General features: G+C 48.9%; 1 protein-coding gene across 6 annotated transcripts in view; it reads right to left on the bottom strand.

The window, feature by feature from the left end:
* SRPK2 (SRSF protein kinase 2) overlaps nt 1-13,753 on the bottom strand; it is a 224,586-nt gene that overhangs the window by 1,657 nt on the left and 209,176 nt on the right. For 5 of the 6 annotated variants that reach the window (XM_030834364.2, XM_030834366.2, XM_060304794.1 and 2 more), the window contains 2 exons: nt 11,821-11,890; nt 11,091-11,183 (listed from right to left, as the gene is read on the bottom strand). In XM_030834364.2, the coding sequence (XP_030690224.1) occupies nt 11,091-11,183; nt 11,821-11,890 (163 nt within the window). Of the gene's footprint in view, nt 1-10,641; nt 10,735-11,090; nt 11,184-11,820; nt 11,891-13,753 lie in introns of all 6 variants that reach the window. The other variant, XM_030834361.2, reaches the window with a different exon arrangement.

The following is a 13,753-nucleotide window of genomic DNA, read 5'->3' on the forward strand; positions in this document are numbered from 1 at the left end:
GCATGTCAAGAAAGCTCCAACTGTGCATTTCCCATTGTTGGTCCAGCCGGGTTCTTTACAATGAAGCAGATACCTACCTGCTCAACACTACATGACAACAGAGGCCAGCTTTCCCACAGACGAAAATGTCACATTTCAAGTAAGCTTGGTGAATATAAACAAGGGTTCATTTAAAAAGGAAGAATTCATTTGTATCAGCTCCAAGTTTCCTTAAATAAGCAGAGCACGCTGAGGACGCCCAGAATATTTTCATTTGCAGAGACTGACCGAGGCACTCTCCCCAACTTGGGATTCTTCGCAATTTGTTTAGGAAAAGCTTTAAGATACATGCTATTTAAACTCCTCGGACCATTTTTTCTGCAGCTTACCATTTTCCTCTGGAAGAGCGCTATTCAAGAGAACCTGACAGTAGTGACAGTAGAGGTGTACTTCATCGGTATAGGTGCTGTCCAGTATGGTTGCTGCCAGCTCAATGTGGCTACTGAGCGCTCAGAACGGGGTGAGCGCGACTAAGGAACAGAAGTTTAAGTTTAAATATAGCCACAAATAGCTAGTGGCGACTGTACTGGACAGCACAGCCCTAGAGCCAGCCCACATCAAATAGCATTCATCTCCACACATTTGTTGTAAAATCTAAGCTATCAGGACATCAATTTATAAAGCCTGAAGTTATACTTTTCAAAATGTGCTAACTGCAGTATGAAAAGTGGGGGTTATGAGCAGCCCTGACAGAGTGACTGACAAGCTCATAAACGGTCCACGAACTATAACAGCCTTGTTCGCAATAGGAAAAAAAGTTACTTTTAAAGTCAAACTGCCAAAAGGACAGGAGGATGGTCAGGGAGAATGACTCGTCTCCTCTGTCTGTTCACAGGAGCTGCGCACCGAGAGGCCGCCTCCGTCTGCCCCGCGGCTCCCCTCGTCCTGGGGCCCAAGCCGCCGACAACGGACACCCTCACACAGAGGCCAGTTCCTCTCTCCGCTGGCACCTGCTGTAACCTCACCAACGAGGGGGTTTGTACACGCGGCGCACTGACAGAGGGTCAGTCCAGGGCTCACAAAGGTCTTCTCAGGAGGCCAGGTCTGCTCCACCCAGCTATTCAACCCAGTGTAGATACACACCCCTCCTGCTTCTTTAGTCATAAAGAAGATAAAAGGGTATCACAGACAATTACGAAAACAAAGGAAAAAACGACTGGTAATCCACCCCACGATGACTTCTCCTTTGGGCCTACACTCTTCCAACCTGGGTTCTTATGAACTGGTCTGTCTACAGAGTAGTCATGACGATGTGCACACAATTCTGAATACAGAAATCACTAGAAGGTATTTCTCGTGAAAGGGACCGGGTGTTAAGTAAGTTCCTGGCTCCCAGGTAAAGACGGGGGACAGAGTTAAGTGTGGAGGCTGCAGGCCAGGTCTATTGTCCCGAGGCAGGTGGACCCGCCACCTTAGAGGAGACAGTGTTCCCTCTGCCAGCAGGAAACACAGTCCCCGTGAGAACGAGTGGGAGCGACCACTGACCGTTCACCCCTGTAACCCAGAAATCCCCGCCGTAGGGACCCCACCTAAGGAGATAAACCCTGGCACCCACCCACCCGCCGTGCCCCCAAACTATGCTCACTGCAAAATCACATACACTCACAAAATTACAAGTGCTCAGTCATCGGAGAACGGTGGTCAAAAACACAGCCAGCCACGGTACACCCACTTGACGAGGAGTAGGTAACAGCACTCAGTGACGTGTGGGAAAGTGTATGGTAACGTGCTTAGTAGTAACGTTAGTCAAAACTGTGTTCCACATACAATCCCAGGAGTAACTTTCAAAGTGCCCATAAAGATGGAAAGCAGGTGCTCTGAGACACCAGCTTTGTTTAAAAGTTGTTTCTTTCTCGTTCTGCATTGTCTCTAGTGAAGCTCTATTGATTTTATAGTAACCGCTCATCTCACCAGGGTGAGGTTAGAGCAAACTAAGAGAGCACACACGCAACATGGTGAAACCAGCTCCGTGGGTGGAGAATGTTATTCTGACCTGGAATAAACGCTCGCCAGGTTTGCAAATGAGAGCAACTGCCGAGCTCGGTCTGCTCAGACCCGCTCAGAACATCCTGAGGATGCAGTTCTCAGATATACTAAACTCCGTACATAGGCAACAGAGTACAAACCTTCCATGAAAAGACAGACGCTTTACCATGACAGGTGCCTTAAAATCTACGTAATAACAGTGATGAAAAGAATACAAAGGCTGGAAAGCTATACCGAACTAGCCGCCCCGATAAACTGATAAAAGCGATTCCAAAGGAAATCCTAAAACATCTGACGCACTTTTGACCAGGTAATCCCACACAAAAAACTGTACGTGAAAAGATACTGTCTGTAATAGGAAAATATGCAGTATGCAGAACAGTCCTAAATACCAAGATACTGAATACATAATAATACTGCAATATAACAGAATAGTGCACTGTCTTTAAAAAGAACCAATACGTGGATCATGGAGATAGGTGGAAAAACTCTATAATGCCAAGAAAGACGAAATAAACTCGCCTCGGCCCTATGATCATATGCACAACTTCTCATGTTCAATTCCATGATAAGAAGAAACGCTGTCTTATAAAAGTTGATAAAGGTTATTTAAAAACAAACCCTAAGCTCCCAAACTTGTGCGTCTATTGCTAGAAACGCCAAGAACAGGTTCCTCTGACGAGTAAGGGCTTCAAGTCCATTTACCAACTCCAGACTGGCCCATAACACACAAGAAACACAGCCACCTCCACTCCCACCACGTATAAAACAAAAATAAAATAACCAGATGGCACAACGTTTTAAAAACAATTTTTTCCTATTTGTCCTATTGTACAAGTAGCTTTTACCTTGACATTTTTTTCCCTTAGGAAAATATACCAAGATGTGTTTTGTTGAAACAAATTGTGCCAATAACGAACCACTTGGTTGTGACAGTCTTTACTTTTTAAACCGTTTCCAGCTTTTCTTTCCTAAAGAATACTGAGTAATACTTAACCTTCCCTCGGCGTCAGCTCTCACCCACACGCAGGCCACCCAGACACCAGCAAGGCCAGATGGACAGCTGCCTCTCAGGCTTCCTGACCCACTCCGGGGGGGAGGGGGCAGAATCACCCTGAAGGATCAGGAAAGGCTGACAGGGAGGGGCCCTGAAGGAGGGCCCCTCCCCCGGAGTAAAGGCTCGGGAAGGCCACGCTACATGCCAGCCTCAGGTCATCAGGGTGCTCTGTAAGGAAAAAAGTTAAGTACTTGCATTATACTCCTCTTGAATATTAAGTGATTGGTGAAGGAAAATGTATTATATTGACTATGAAATTACAGCATTCCAGAATTACATACACAAGCATATGAGGTTTTACACCACACATGGGGGACGATAAAGGGAAATCCTGGTACTGTAACTCCTGGTTACAAGAAACCATGAAATGAAATAAATTAGGACAAATTTCAATAGCATACACATAGAAAGGAAACCTATCAATAAATACAGGTACAAAGCAAGACAAAAAAACACAAGAAATTTGAACATATTCCTACAAAGTACATGTAGGTAAATATTTGAAGATCTGTATTAAACCGTACCTCCCACACATAAAATAGATCCTAGACCTAAGAGCTAGAACCATAAATTTTTGGAAGGATAAATTTTCATGACCTTGAAGTAGGCAATGGTTTCTTAGATGCGATGTCAAAAGCACAAGTAACAAAAACAAGAAACAGAAAACTGGACTTCATCAAAATTAAAAACCTTTGTAATTCAAGTATCACAACATGTGCATTCAAGAGAAATGACAACATTATGTCCACACAAAACGTGTACACTGATGTTCCAGCAGCGTTATTCATAATAGCCAAAACCCGGAAACAACCCAAATGTCCATCAACTGACGGAGAAACCTGACGCGGTCTATCCATACGTAAAAAGAATGGAGTATTGATTCATGCTACCACATGGACAAACTTGGAAAGCACTAGAGTAAATGAAACAGGCCATCACAAAAATCGACATATTGCATGATTCCATTTATATGAACAATCCAGAAGAGGCAAATTCATAGAGACAGAAAGTAGATCAGGGTTGCCAGGGGCTGAGGTAGGGGGATGGAGAGTGAGTGCTAATGGGCCCAGAGTTTCTTTGTGAGGTAACAAAAATGTTCTAAACTCAGAGACTGGTAATGGTTGCATAGCTGTGTGAATATTCTAAAAACTACTGAATGGCACACTTTGAAAGGGTAAATTGTATGCTGTGTAGATCACACCTCAGGAAAACTGTTGCTGAAAAACTGGCACAAAGCATACAACAAAATAACTTTAAAAGAATTCCAGGGCTTCCCTGGTGGTGCAGTGGTTGAGAGTCCGCCTGCCGATGCAGAGGACAAGGGTTCGTGGCCTGGTCCGGGAGAATCCCACATGCCGCAGAGCGGCTGGGCCCGTGAGCCATGGCCGCTGAGCCTGCGCGTCCAGAACCTGTGCTCCGCAATGGGAGAGGCCACAACAGTGAGAGGCCCACGTACCGCAAAAAAAAAAAAAAAAAAAAGAATTCCAATGCTGTGTTAAAGGATGCAGTTAAAAAAAACATCTCACTACTGAGGAGCTCATACTAAATGATAGGAATAAATGGGATGAACTGTAATAGAATTTACCTGAACCTGTTACAGCAATTTCATTGTTTTCTGTGGGGTTTTTTTGCACCACATGCCCAAGTTTGAATGAGTAAAACAGTAATTCAAAGCTACTCCCGGCTGTGGCTCGTGGTCTGTTATTCCCCACATACTTTGCTGTGTGTTCTGTGTCACTACAGCCAGCCTCCAGGCTGCAGCACGGTCACTATCACACACTATCTCCACCACAACTCTCCGGGGAGGCCTCTCACGCAGCCTCCAAGCAGGGACCCGGGGCAGAGTGAGCCTGCCGTCAGTAATGCCAGGACGACGGGCATTACTAGGACTGTCCCAGCACCGAGGGTCAGCCACCGCCCCGCTCCTAGCTCACAAAGACTTCCATCTGAAACAAAGCCTGGGGGCTTCCCCGGCGGCGCAGTGGTTAAGAATCTGCCCACCAATGCAGAGGACACGGGTTCAAGCCCTGGTCCGGGAAGATCCCAAATGCCTCAGAGCAACTAAGCCCATGCGCCACAACTACTGAGCCTGCACTCTAGAGCCCGAGAGCCACAACTACTGAGCCTGCGCTCTAGTGCCCGAGAGCCACAACTACTGAGCCTGCGCTCTAGTGCCTGAGAGCCACAACTACTGAAGCCCGTGCACCTAGAGCCCGTGCTCCGCAACAAGAGAAGCCACCGCAATGAGAAGCCCATGCACTGCAACGAAGAGTAGTCCCCACTCACCGCAACTAGAGAAAAGCCCGCGCACAGCAATGAAGACCCAACGCAGCCAAAATTAATAATAATAAATTATTAAAAAAAATAAAAAATAAATAAAACACAGACTGGACTCAGGTGAAGGCTTTCAAATGTACTAAGTCGGCAGGGAGCCACCTTCACCAGGCACCACCCCCCAACCTGGGCTCCGGGCAGCAGGCAGGAAAGGAAGCAGACGGAGCCCCTGCTCGCACGGAGCCCAGCTTCTGAGAGAGAGTTTATCACAGAGAGGGAAAACCAGACCTCTTATAGCACAGAATTAGTGCTTCAGTTAAAATGAGAGTTAAAGCAGTTTATGTTTTAAAAGTTTTGAGACTCACTAGTATGAAGAAACTTTACTAGTTCTCTCCAGAATCCAGCTCCCGTGGAGATCGGCCCAGCTCACACTTCCCCGCAGGCCCATCTCGGCGTACAGCTCCTACAGGACAGAGTGAGGCCTCGCTGAGGCCTGCGTCCTTCCTCCCCAGCATTTCCAGGCCAGACACCCCTCAAGTTCACACACTGCTCTAAGCCCACGTGTGCAATCTGCCTGTCTTCACTGCCTACGTCGCGTGGAAATGCTATGACCAAGAAGGTTTTAAACTTGAAGCCATGAAAATCAAGTGGGGCAGTGACCATCCTACCCTGTATGGGCCAAACGCCACAGAGGGGCTTTTCTCTTCACAGAAATAAGAGTATCAGTTGCTTTTTAGGTAATTCTGGAGCTAAGTTAAAATCATTCTAACAAGTTTCATCTCAACATTAAAAATTAAGAATAGTGCCTCTTTTAAAACCCAGCTCCTGGGATTTCCCTGGCGGTCCACCGGCTGGGACTCCACACTCTCACTGTTGAGGGCACAGGTTTGATCCCCAGTCAGGGAACTAAGATCCCACAAGCAGCGTGCGGTGTGGCCAAAACAAAACGAAACGAAACGAAAAATCCAGCTCCTGAGTTTCACCCTCCGTTCTCACCCCCTCCTACACTTTTCCTCATCTTCTACTGGACACCACTTATCCTGATGCCGTACCCTGCAAATGTACTCCTTTGGCTACACAGAAGTTTCTTGCATGCTCTGAAATTCTCCACTGTATTCAAGAGGTCTTTGGTCTGACACATACTATCGCTCACATGTATTACAATACACTCAACGCCCTCATCTAGAATCAAGTAGTTTTTCCTTTTTAAAGTTAACTGTCTCCTCTCATACTTCCATTCTCAGTACAGCAACTTCTACTAAAATGATGGCTACTGATGGCTCCGCAGAACATCTGCTCGGCGGCGTAGTAAGGCGTGCTCCTGGCTGTACTGTTTTTCTCGCCATCAGCTGAGGGCTGGGACACTTTCCCGGGTTTGCGTCTTAGTCCGTTCAGGCTATCACAAAATATGACTGACTAGGGAGCTTACAAGCAACAAATTCACTTCCCACAGTCCTGGAGGCAGGGCGCCAGCATAGGCAGGTGAGGGCCCTCTTCCAGCTCAGAGATCTCCTGTGTCCTCAGGTGGCGGAGGGGCTAGCGAGCTCTCTGTGTCTCTCCGTAAGGCACTACCGCCACCCATGCCTTCACATGCCACCCATGCCTTCACACGCCACCCATGCCTTCACACGCCACCCATGCCTTTACACGCCTTCCAACAGCCCCGCTCCTAACACTGTCACCTTTACGGGGTCAGGAACGGGTTTGGAGGGACCACTCAGGCCACAGCAGGACAGCGTAGGGACAAAATCCACAGACGTGCTTACTGCTGTTGGGCCACACCCTGACACCCTGACCAAGATGGCTCTCCTTAAAGATCTTGGTGGCTAATGCCCACACCCAAAAGAATGAGCAGCAGATTAAACCCCAACAGGGTGAGAACAGTAATTATATTCCCAGTCACAAAAATCCAGCTCAATTTTAATAAAACGCCTGGCCAAGAAATAATTTAAACTAGTAGCGGTCATTTTACCCTGAGCTGTAAGCAAGAAGACGCCACTCAGCTGCACTTGATTTTAGCTTTAATGCACAGACCCTGCTCCCCTTCCCTGGCCTCAGAGTGGGGATGAAGCCTGCTTCCCACCCAGGAGAGTGTAGAGCAGGAAAGCCTGCCGCTCAGCCACCACCCCCCGCCGTTCCCGCCGCTCGCCAACGTGGTGTAAGCAACAGAAAAGCCGTTTTCAATGTCACCTTTCTCTATCGGTTCTGGCACAAAGGTATTTTAGAAAAAATTTAAATGGATACACTTAAGAGCCCATTATTTCCAAAACGTGTATTCACCCCCTTTATGGGGAGGCAATGCCAAAACACATTTTTAATGCAACCATCACTCCCCTCATCCCAAGGGACATGGTGAAATCGACTTCAGGACAGGCCCTCATTCGTCGTCGTACTATTCCCGAGACTTCTGTGAAAACCCTAAATCCCTTTTGAGTTCCACAGTTACCATAAACAAACAATCATCAGGAGAGAACTTAAGCCCCAATTCCCAGTCATTTTAGGGGATTTCTTGCCTAATCATCCAAAGGAAGGAAAAAAGGACTCCAGTCACCACAGTAACGCAAGTCCATGTGTTGTCGGCCTGTCTCTACCAAGGATGCCAGATGCACTTCAGTTCCACAGGCCACCTTCAAACAAGCTCCTCAAAAAAGAGCCCACGCACACAGCCCCTACAGCACACATGCGTAACAACGTGGCGATGGAGCAGCAAGGGCCCGTGCAAGCACTTTATACTCCCATCTGGGCAAAGGCAGTGGTCCACTTGCCCGAGGAGCAGGGCGCTTATGGAAAGGCCAGTGTGAAAGCCGCCCTCCAGCATGAGGGACCCAGGACAGAGAGCTGTGAGCTGGAACCAACCACCCGCCGACATCAGTCCCCCGGGCATCGCTCATCAAGTCCGGGGAAGGAGCCCCACAGGTGGGATGAGGAGAGGGCCCCAGGCGCACCGCCGTCTCTGGGCTGGGACTCGGCAGGCGTTGCCCCAGTCCCTGCAGCTCAGACCAGGGGCAAAGCCTGACAGGAGCCAGAGTCGCAGAGCAGCCATCTCCACGAGCAACGCTGACCACAGGCTGCCAGCAGGGGTACCTTCAAATCATTTGCCTGACTCCACCTTCTCACCACTCAGGGCCCGCCCCACCCTGGTTCCTTTTCAACTTCTTCGCCACCATGCACAGTACTGGTTCCTCACCCACAGACAACGGACAGAGACGGCAGAGCCCAGCCACCCTACACGGCCTCCTCGCTACAGAGGAAAGGGCGGCAGCAGCACGAGTAAAGGAACACTCCTTGTGTGCCTTTGCTGGCTGCTGGCCCTCACCACGCCTGATGCCTGGGGCGAGGAGTGAGGCTCCCACAGCCCACTTTGCTGGAGGATCAGGGGCTGTGGTCCAGAGCCCTCCTGGGCCCTCCCCCTTCCCCTCCAGGGCACCCGCAGGCCAACACTGCTACTTGCCTGACAGACCAGGCTGCTAGCTCCTGGCCGCCCTCCCCACCTGACAATGGTGCAAGCTATGGCTGGGGGCAGCTCATCTACCAGCCAAGTCCTCCTGAGGCCCAGGCCATCTCCCATGGGCTCTGAAAACATTCTGAAATGTGGAAGAAGCAGTCTGCTTTGATTAAAATAAACACGACTCCCCAAGCCACACCATCCCAGGCCAAAATAATCCAGAGCTTTCCCTTGCTTCAACTATGTTCAAATAACATTTTCTGGAAATTTCCTAGGAAACAGCCCACTCTCTCAGTCATACTGCTGACCAGTTCACAATGTGCACAGCGTTATCCTGTTTATAATTCTGCTTTACCAATAACGGAAACAGTTCCTAACGCACCGCGTGGTGCAGACATCCTCTCACGCCTCCTTGTATCAAGGATGCACTCACTGGAAGTCACCCCCGCCGACAGCCGCGGAGACGACGTGACACGCCGTGCCCAGCCCCCCAGCACGCTCCAGCCCCAGCTGTGCCACTGAACACGCTGCCCCGAGCACGACTTGAGACTGCGTGAGAGTCTGGGTGTGGCGGGGGACCCCTGTAGCTGCTTAAGTGACCCAGACTCGAAGACCAGAGTCTCAGAACGAAAATTAATACGTGTCTGAAGAACATTTTTCCTTGACAATTTTTTTTTTCCTCTGATGAGCTTTAAAAAGGAAATAACAAGATACTGCATCCAGTTACATATTTCAGAGGTTACCCACTGGGTGCTCCCAAAAAACCTAAGAGTTGTGGTCAACACGCTCAGAGTACGTGAGCAAGAAACCACTGTCTTGGCATGGTTCGCTCTCAGGCCTCATGCATTCATGGGGAGATGGACTTTAAGGGGTAAGACAGCACTGGTTAGCTGAACATCACCACAGTATATCATAAAAGGTTATTACTCGACAAGAATTCCTTATCTCACAGGAAAGTAAAAAGTCAAATTGGTTTTCCAAATTTGGTTAAAGCAGGGGAGATAGAGTATCTAGTACTTGCAGAAATTTCTAGAAACTCCATGTCCCGCTCACATCAACTTTAAACAGTTCTTTTTTAACGGGAATTGCAGCACACACACACACCCCCCTCCAAATCAAAGCTGGAAAAACATGAGTTCAGAGGACTATCTATGCTCACATCAAAGACTATGGCATTGGGGAAGGGCTCTGTAAAAATAAATTCCCCGGGGCTTTTGGGTGTTTTTAAAAAATTGATCACTCACTAGGGACTACACAGGGCAAAGAGAGTTGTTCTAGGTCATGCCAAGGAAGATCAACGAGAACTGCAATATTACAATAAATCACCTACAGTAGTACAGTGTGAGGTAATGCACTGGGAGAAGAGCATCTGACTGATAAGAATGTGAGGCACACAGGACTTCACAGGCCCACACCCCTACAGAAACAGCTCAGACACATGCAACAGGACGCAGATGGACAGTCATGAAGTCCAGTCTCTAGGCCACCTCTGCTCCACTGCAAAAACACTCTGGTTCCAGGAACAAAGTGCAAAATGGAAAGGTAAGCCTAGCTGCTTTCTAAAAATCATTTAACCTCTTTTATAAATACTTGAATACATGAATTGGTGCTTAGCATAAAGGAGAGGTGTGGAGAAGGTCAAAGGATTTTCGGAAGATTGTTCTCTTACAAAATTCTTATTCCACAGGTATCAGATGATTCTTTGTTTCTTGAGAGCCTTCTTCAGCAGACTCCCCCAGCGGTAAGTCCAGATCTTTCTCCACTGCCCAAACGCGAACGCACAATTTCTCCTTTGGGAGAGGATTATGCTGAAAATTTAGTGTTGCATAAATACCGTTACCTTTTCTGGTGAAAAACTCCTTGGAATATTTCCCCAACATAGCGTATTTTCGAGGGACTTTCCCCAGCAGTTCAATGATCAATGCTATGTGATCTGCATTGGGAAACATTGCCAGCAAAACAGAAACACACGACAATTTAATCAGTACACTGCATGCAGACACTGCCATCGCCCGCGCAGACAGAAACAGAGCGCAGCGTCAACAGCCAGAGCACAGGCTCTGCCCGAGTGGCCAGATTCAAGGCACCGCAGAGGAGCTGATGCACAGGGTGACCGCAGGACGGGGCCAGGCAGGGGCTCCTTCTCAAGTCTGAAGTCAGCACAGGAATTCTGCTGGGTTGCTTTTGGAATTTAGGAGAAAGGCCTTTGTCACCATTAATGCTACAACCAGCAGCTGCTATTCCATTTCTGTCTGCATCGTGGCGCTTTTCAAAAAAAAGAGGTACTACCTCTGCGATTGAAGAATTCCCGAGAATATTTTCCAGACAGAGCAAAGTGCCTTGGGATACTGCCTAGCAGCTCTATGATGTGGGCTATGTGGTCTATGGAGGAGAGAAAAAAAAGGATACGGGAATGGGAGGGGCAAAGGGAAGGATGGGATAAAAGAAGAGGGGGAAAAAAATTGAAATTAGTAAAAAATCAGAGATAGAATCAAATCAACAATGTGTGCAGCACATCCACGCAGAGGCTTCTGGGACTGGCAGGCCTCAGGCCCCATCTGGAGCATTAACAGTGACTGATGCCAGCTCACCCCAGGCTACCCCAGCATCGCAAGCAAATAAGCATGGAGATGGTCAGGTCTGCAGATGGGAATTCAAGCCAGAGTTCCCTGGTTTTAAATTCAGCCCCCAACAGGACAGAGAAGTGGGTAGCAGATCAGTGGACAAAAGGTCCACGGAGAGGCTCCGGGTTCATCCGGCCTGTCCTCTCCCGGCCAGCTGGGCTCAGGCCTGCGGGGGCAGGCTGAGGCCCGAGGGCTCTCCAAAGCGTCGCCGGTGCCAGGAGGCTCTGCCCAGTCACTGCAGCTGAGGGGGCTTCAAGCTCAAAGGGAGAGCATCTGAATTTGGTGCTTGAAAACCAAAACACAGCTCTATTTCGGTGCAAAAAGACAATATTCTCCAGAAGTTCAGGACTCTCAGGAAACGCGGACTGAGGTACTCAGCAGGCAGCAATACTCACCTTCGTCTCTGGAATAGTCTTCCCCAGAGTGCGGTTCAAACAAATAATCTCCCGTTGCCAGCTCAAATGCCTAGGGTACAACAGATGACATGCTAAGCGCTTCACGGAGATGGGCCCCAAGCCAGCAACTTTTTCTGGTACAAGAGACCTACATTTTATGAGGATCTGAATCAAACCAAAGAGCCTCCTGAAGGGGCTCAACACCAGGCTTCTTCTCTTCTTCCCAAAAGTTCAAAGAAGCTTCAGAAATATTCTTGCACCTCTGCTTCACTTTGCAGGAAGCAGCCGTGTGCAGGCGTGGCCGGAGCACTGCACTCTAATCTGAACGGCAGAACGAGGGCTCAGCCTAAGGTCCAGGTCTGTGTGACCCCAGAGCCCAGCTGCAACCCGCAGGCTAACCTGGCCCCGGACCACGGCTGCGGCTGCTCTCCTGAAGCAAAGACCTTCATGTCTTAGCAACTGGGGGCTCCTTTCAGCAACTCATCATCACTTCATTCACTTCTGACTCAACCAAAGGACATTCTAGAACCAAAGAAGCCCCTCTTGCTCTGTCCCCTGGGGCCAGGAGGAACCAGACCCCCGTGCCCGAGGGCGGCCAGGAGAGCGGCTTCCAGCACCAGGGTGCTGGGGTCGGGAGGGGCACTGCTTTCCCATCGCTGCCACTGAGCCCACTTCCGTTGTTCATAAAATTATCTCAGGACTATGACCTTTAACTTGCTAACAATGCATAAAAATGACAACTGCTATCGCTCTGTTAATCAAATACCATGTTTTTTTGAAAACATGTTTTAAATGAGAATTTACAAGAAGTTTTAAAAAGAACAAGCTAAATCCCGTGTTTGGTTTTTCCCGTACTTACTTCTCCCGTGCGTTAGATCTCGCTGTTCTGGAGGCCCTCAGGGGCCGTCCTGTCAGGTCTGCAGATGCCTGTGGGTCAGTGGCCCGGGGCACCGCCCGCTCCTCTCAAGGTACCACCCTCCCCACGGGCACCTCGATGAGACCGCCCCACAGCAGCCCACCCTCTCCACTTCTGTCCAGGATCACAGGGTGTGGGCGGGCACCCGCAGGGGAAGTCTCGTCTGCCTGGGGTGGGGCCCCTCTCACAAACCCAGGTTGGGCGCGCTTAGCCCAGGACCACATCTCTTCACCTTGTATTTTCCTTTTTTAAGAAAGGAGGGAGGTGGGATGCCAAGCCCGTTGCCAGCTACCCTGTGACGAACACTAGTTCACAACTCGGGATCCCCGCCCTGAGCCAGACCTGGGTCTGATGTGTCCAGTCTCAGCACAGAGTACGTCAGGCGGTCGTCTGGGTGCTGCAGGGCCTCCCCGCTCCACCCAACAAACAATAAAGATACTAGGGTCAATCCCAGATCAGGGTAAAACACCTCACATTTGGCCACAGGTCCATGGGGAACAAGTGGATGACACACTGAATGGCCAGGAGCGTCTTTCTCATCCGGGACACAAGCCAAGAGAAAAGGGTGAAACCCTAATGGAGAAAGAAGACCCCAGAAGTCGCATGATCTAGCCGCAGGAGAGCGCCAGCTGCTCTTCACCGTCCTTGGGGCCTCCCTCACTCTTCTAATCAATGTTCAAAAACATTTCAATCTGGTTGTATGTACTTCTGACAGCCTAGCACTAAGATATGTCCACTGAGTGTTCTTTGAAAGATGACCATTTTGATTAGCACCCATGTATTTCCAAGGAAACACAGGTTGAAGAAGCCTATCAATGAAATGGTTTAAAAGAAAAAAGGAAGAGGCAAGATGAAGGCTCCCCCCGCCATGTTATCGGGTCCTGATTCTCTGAAGCATGATGAGATTTTTCTTAACAACTAGGACACAGACAGCAGGCAGGGTAAACACACACCACAACGAAAACATCAGTCTCTGTACTTTACAACTTGCTTTTATGCTGGCAACTATGAAACCAT

Source organism: Globicephala melas, chromosome 9 (genome assembly GCF_963455315.2).
Source record: "Globicephala melas chromosome 9, mGloMel1.2, whole genome shotgun sequence".
In the NCBI taxonomy this organism is placed as follows: Eukaryota; Metazoa; Chordata; class Mammalia; order Artiodactyla; family Delphinidae; genus Globicephala; species Globicephala melas.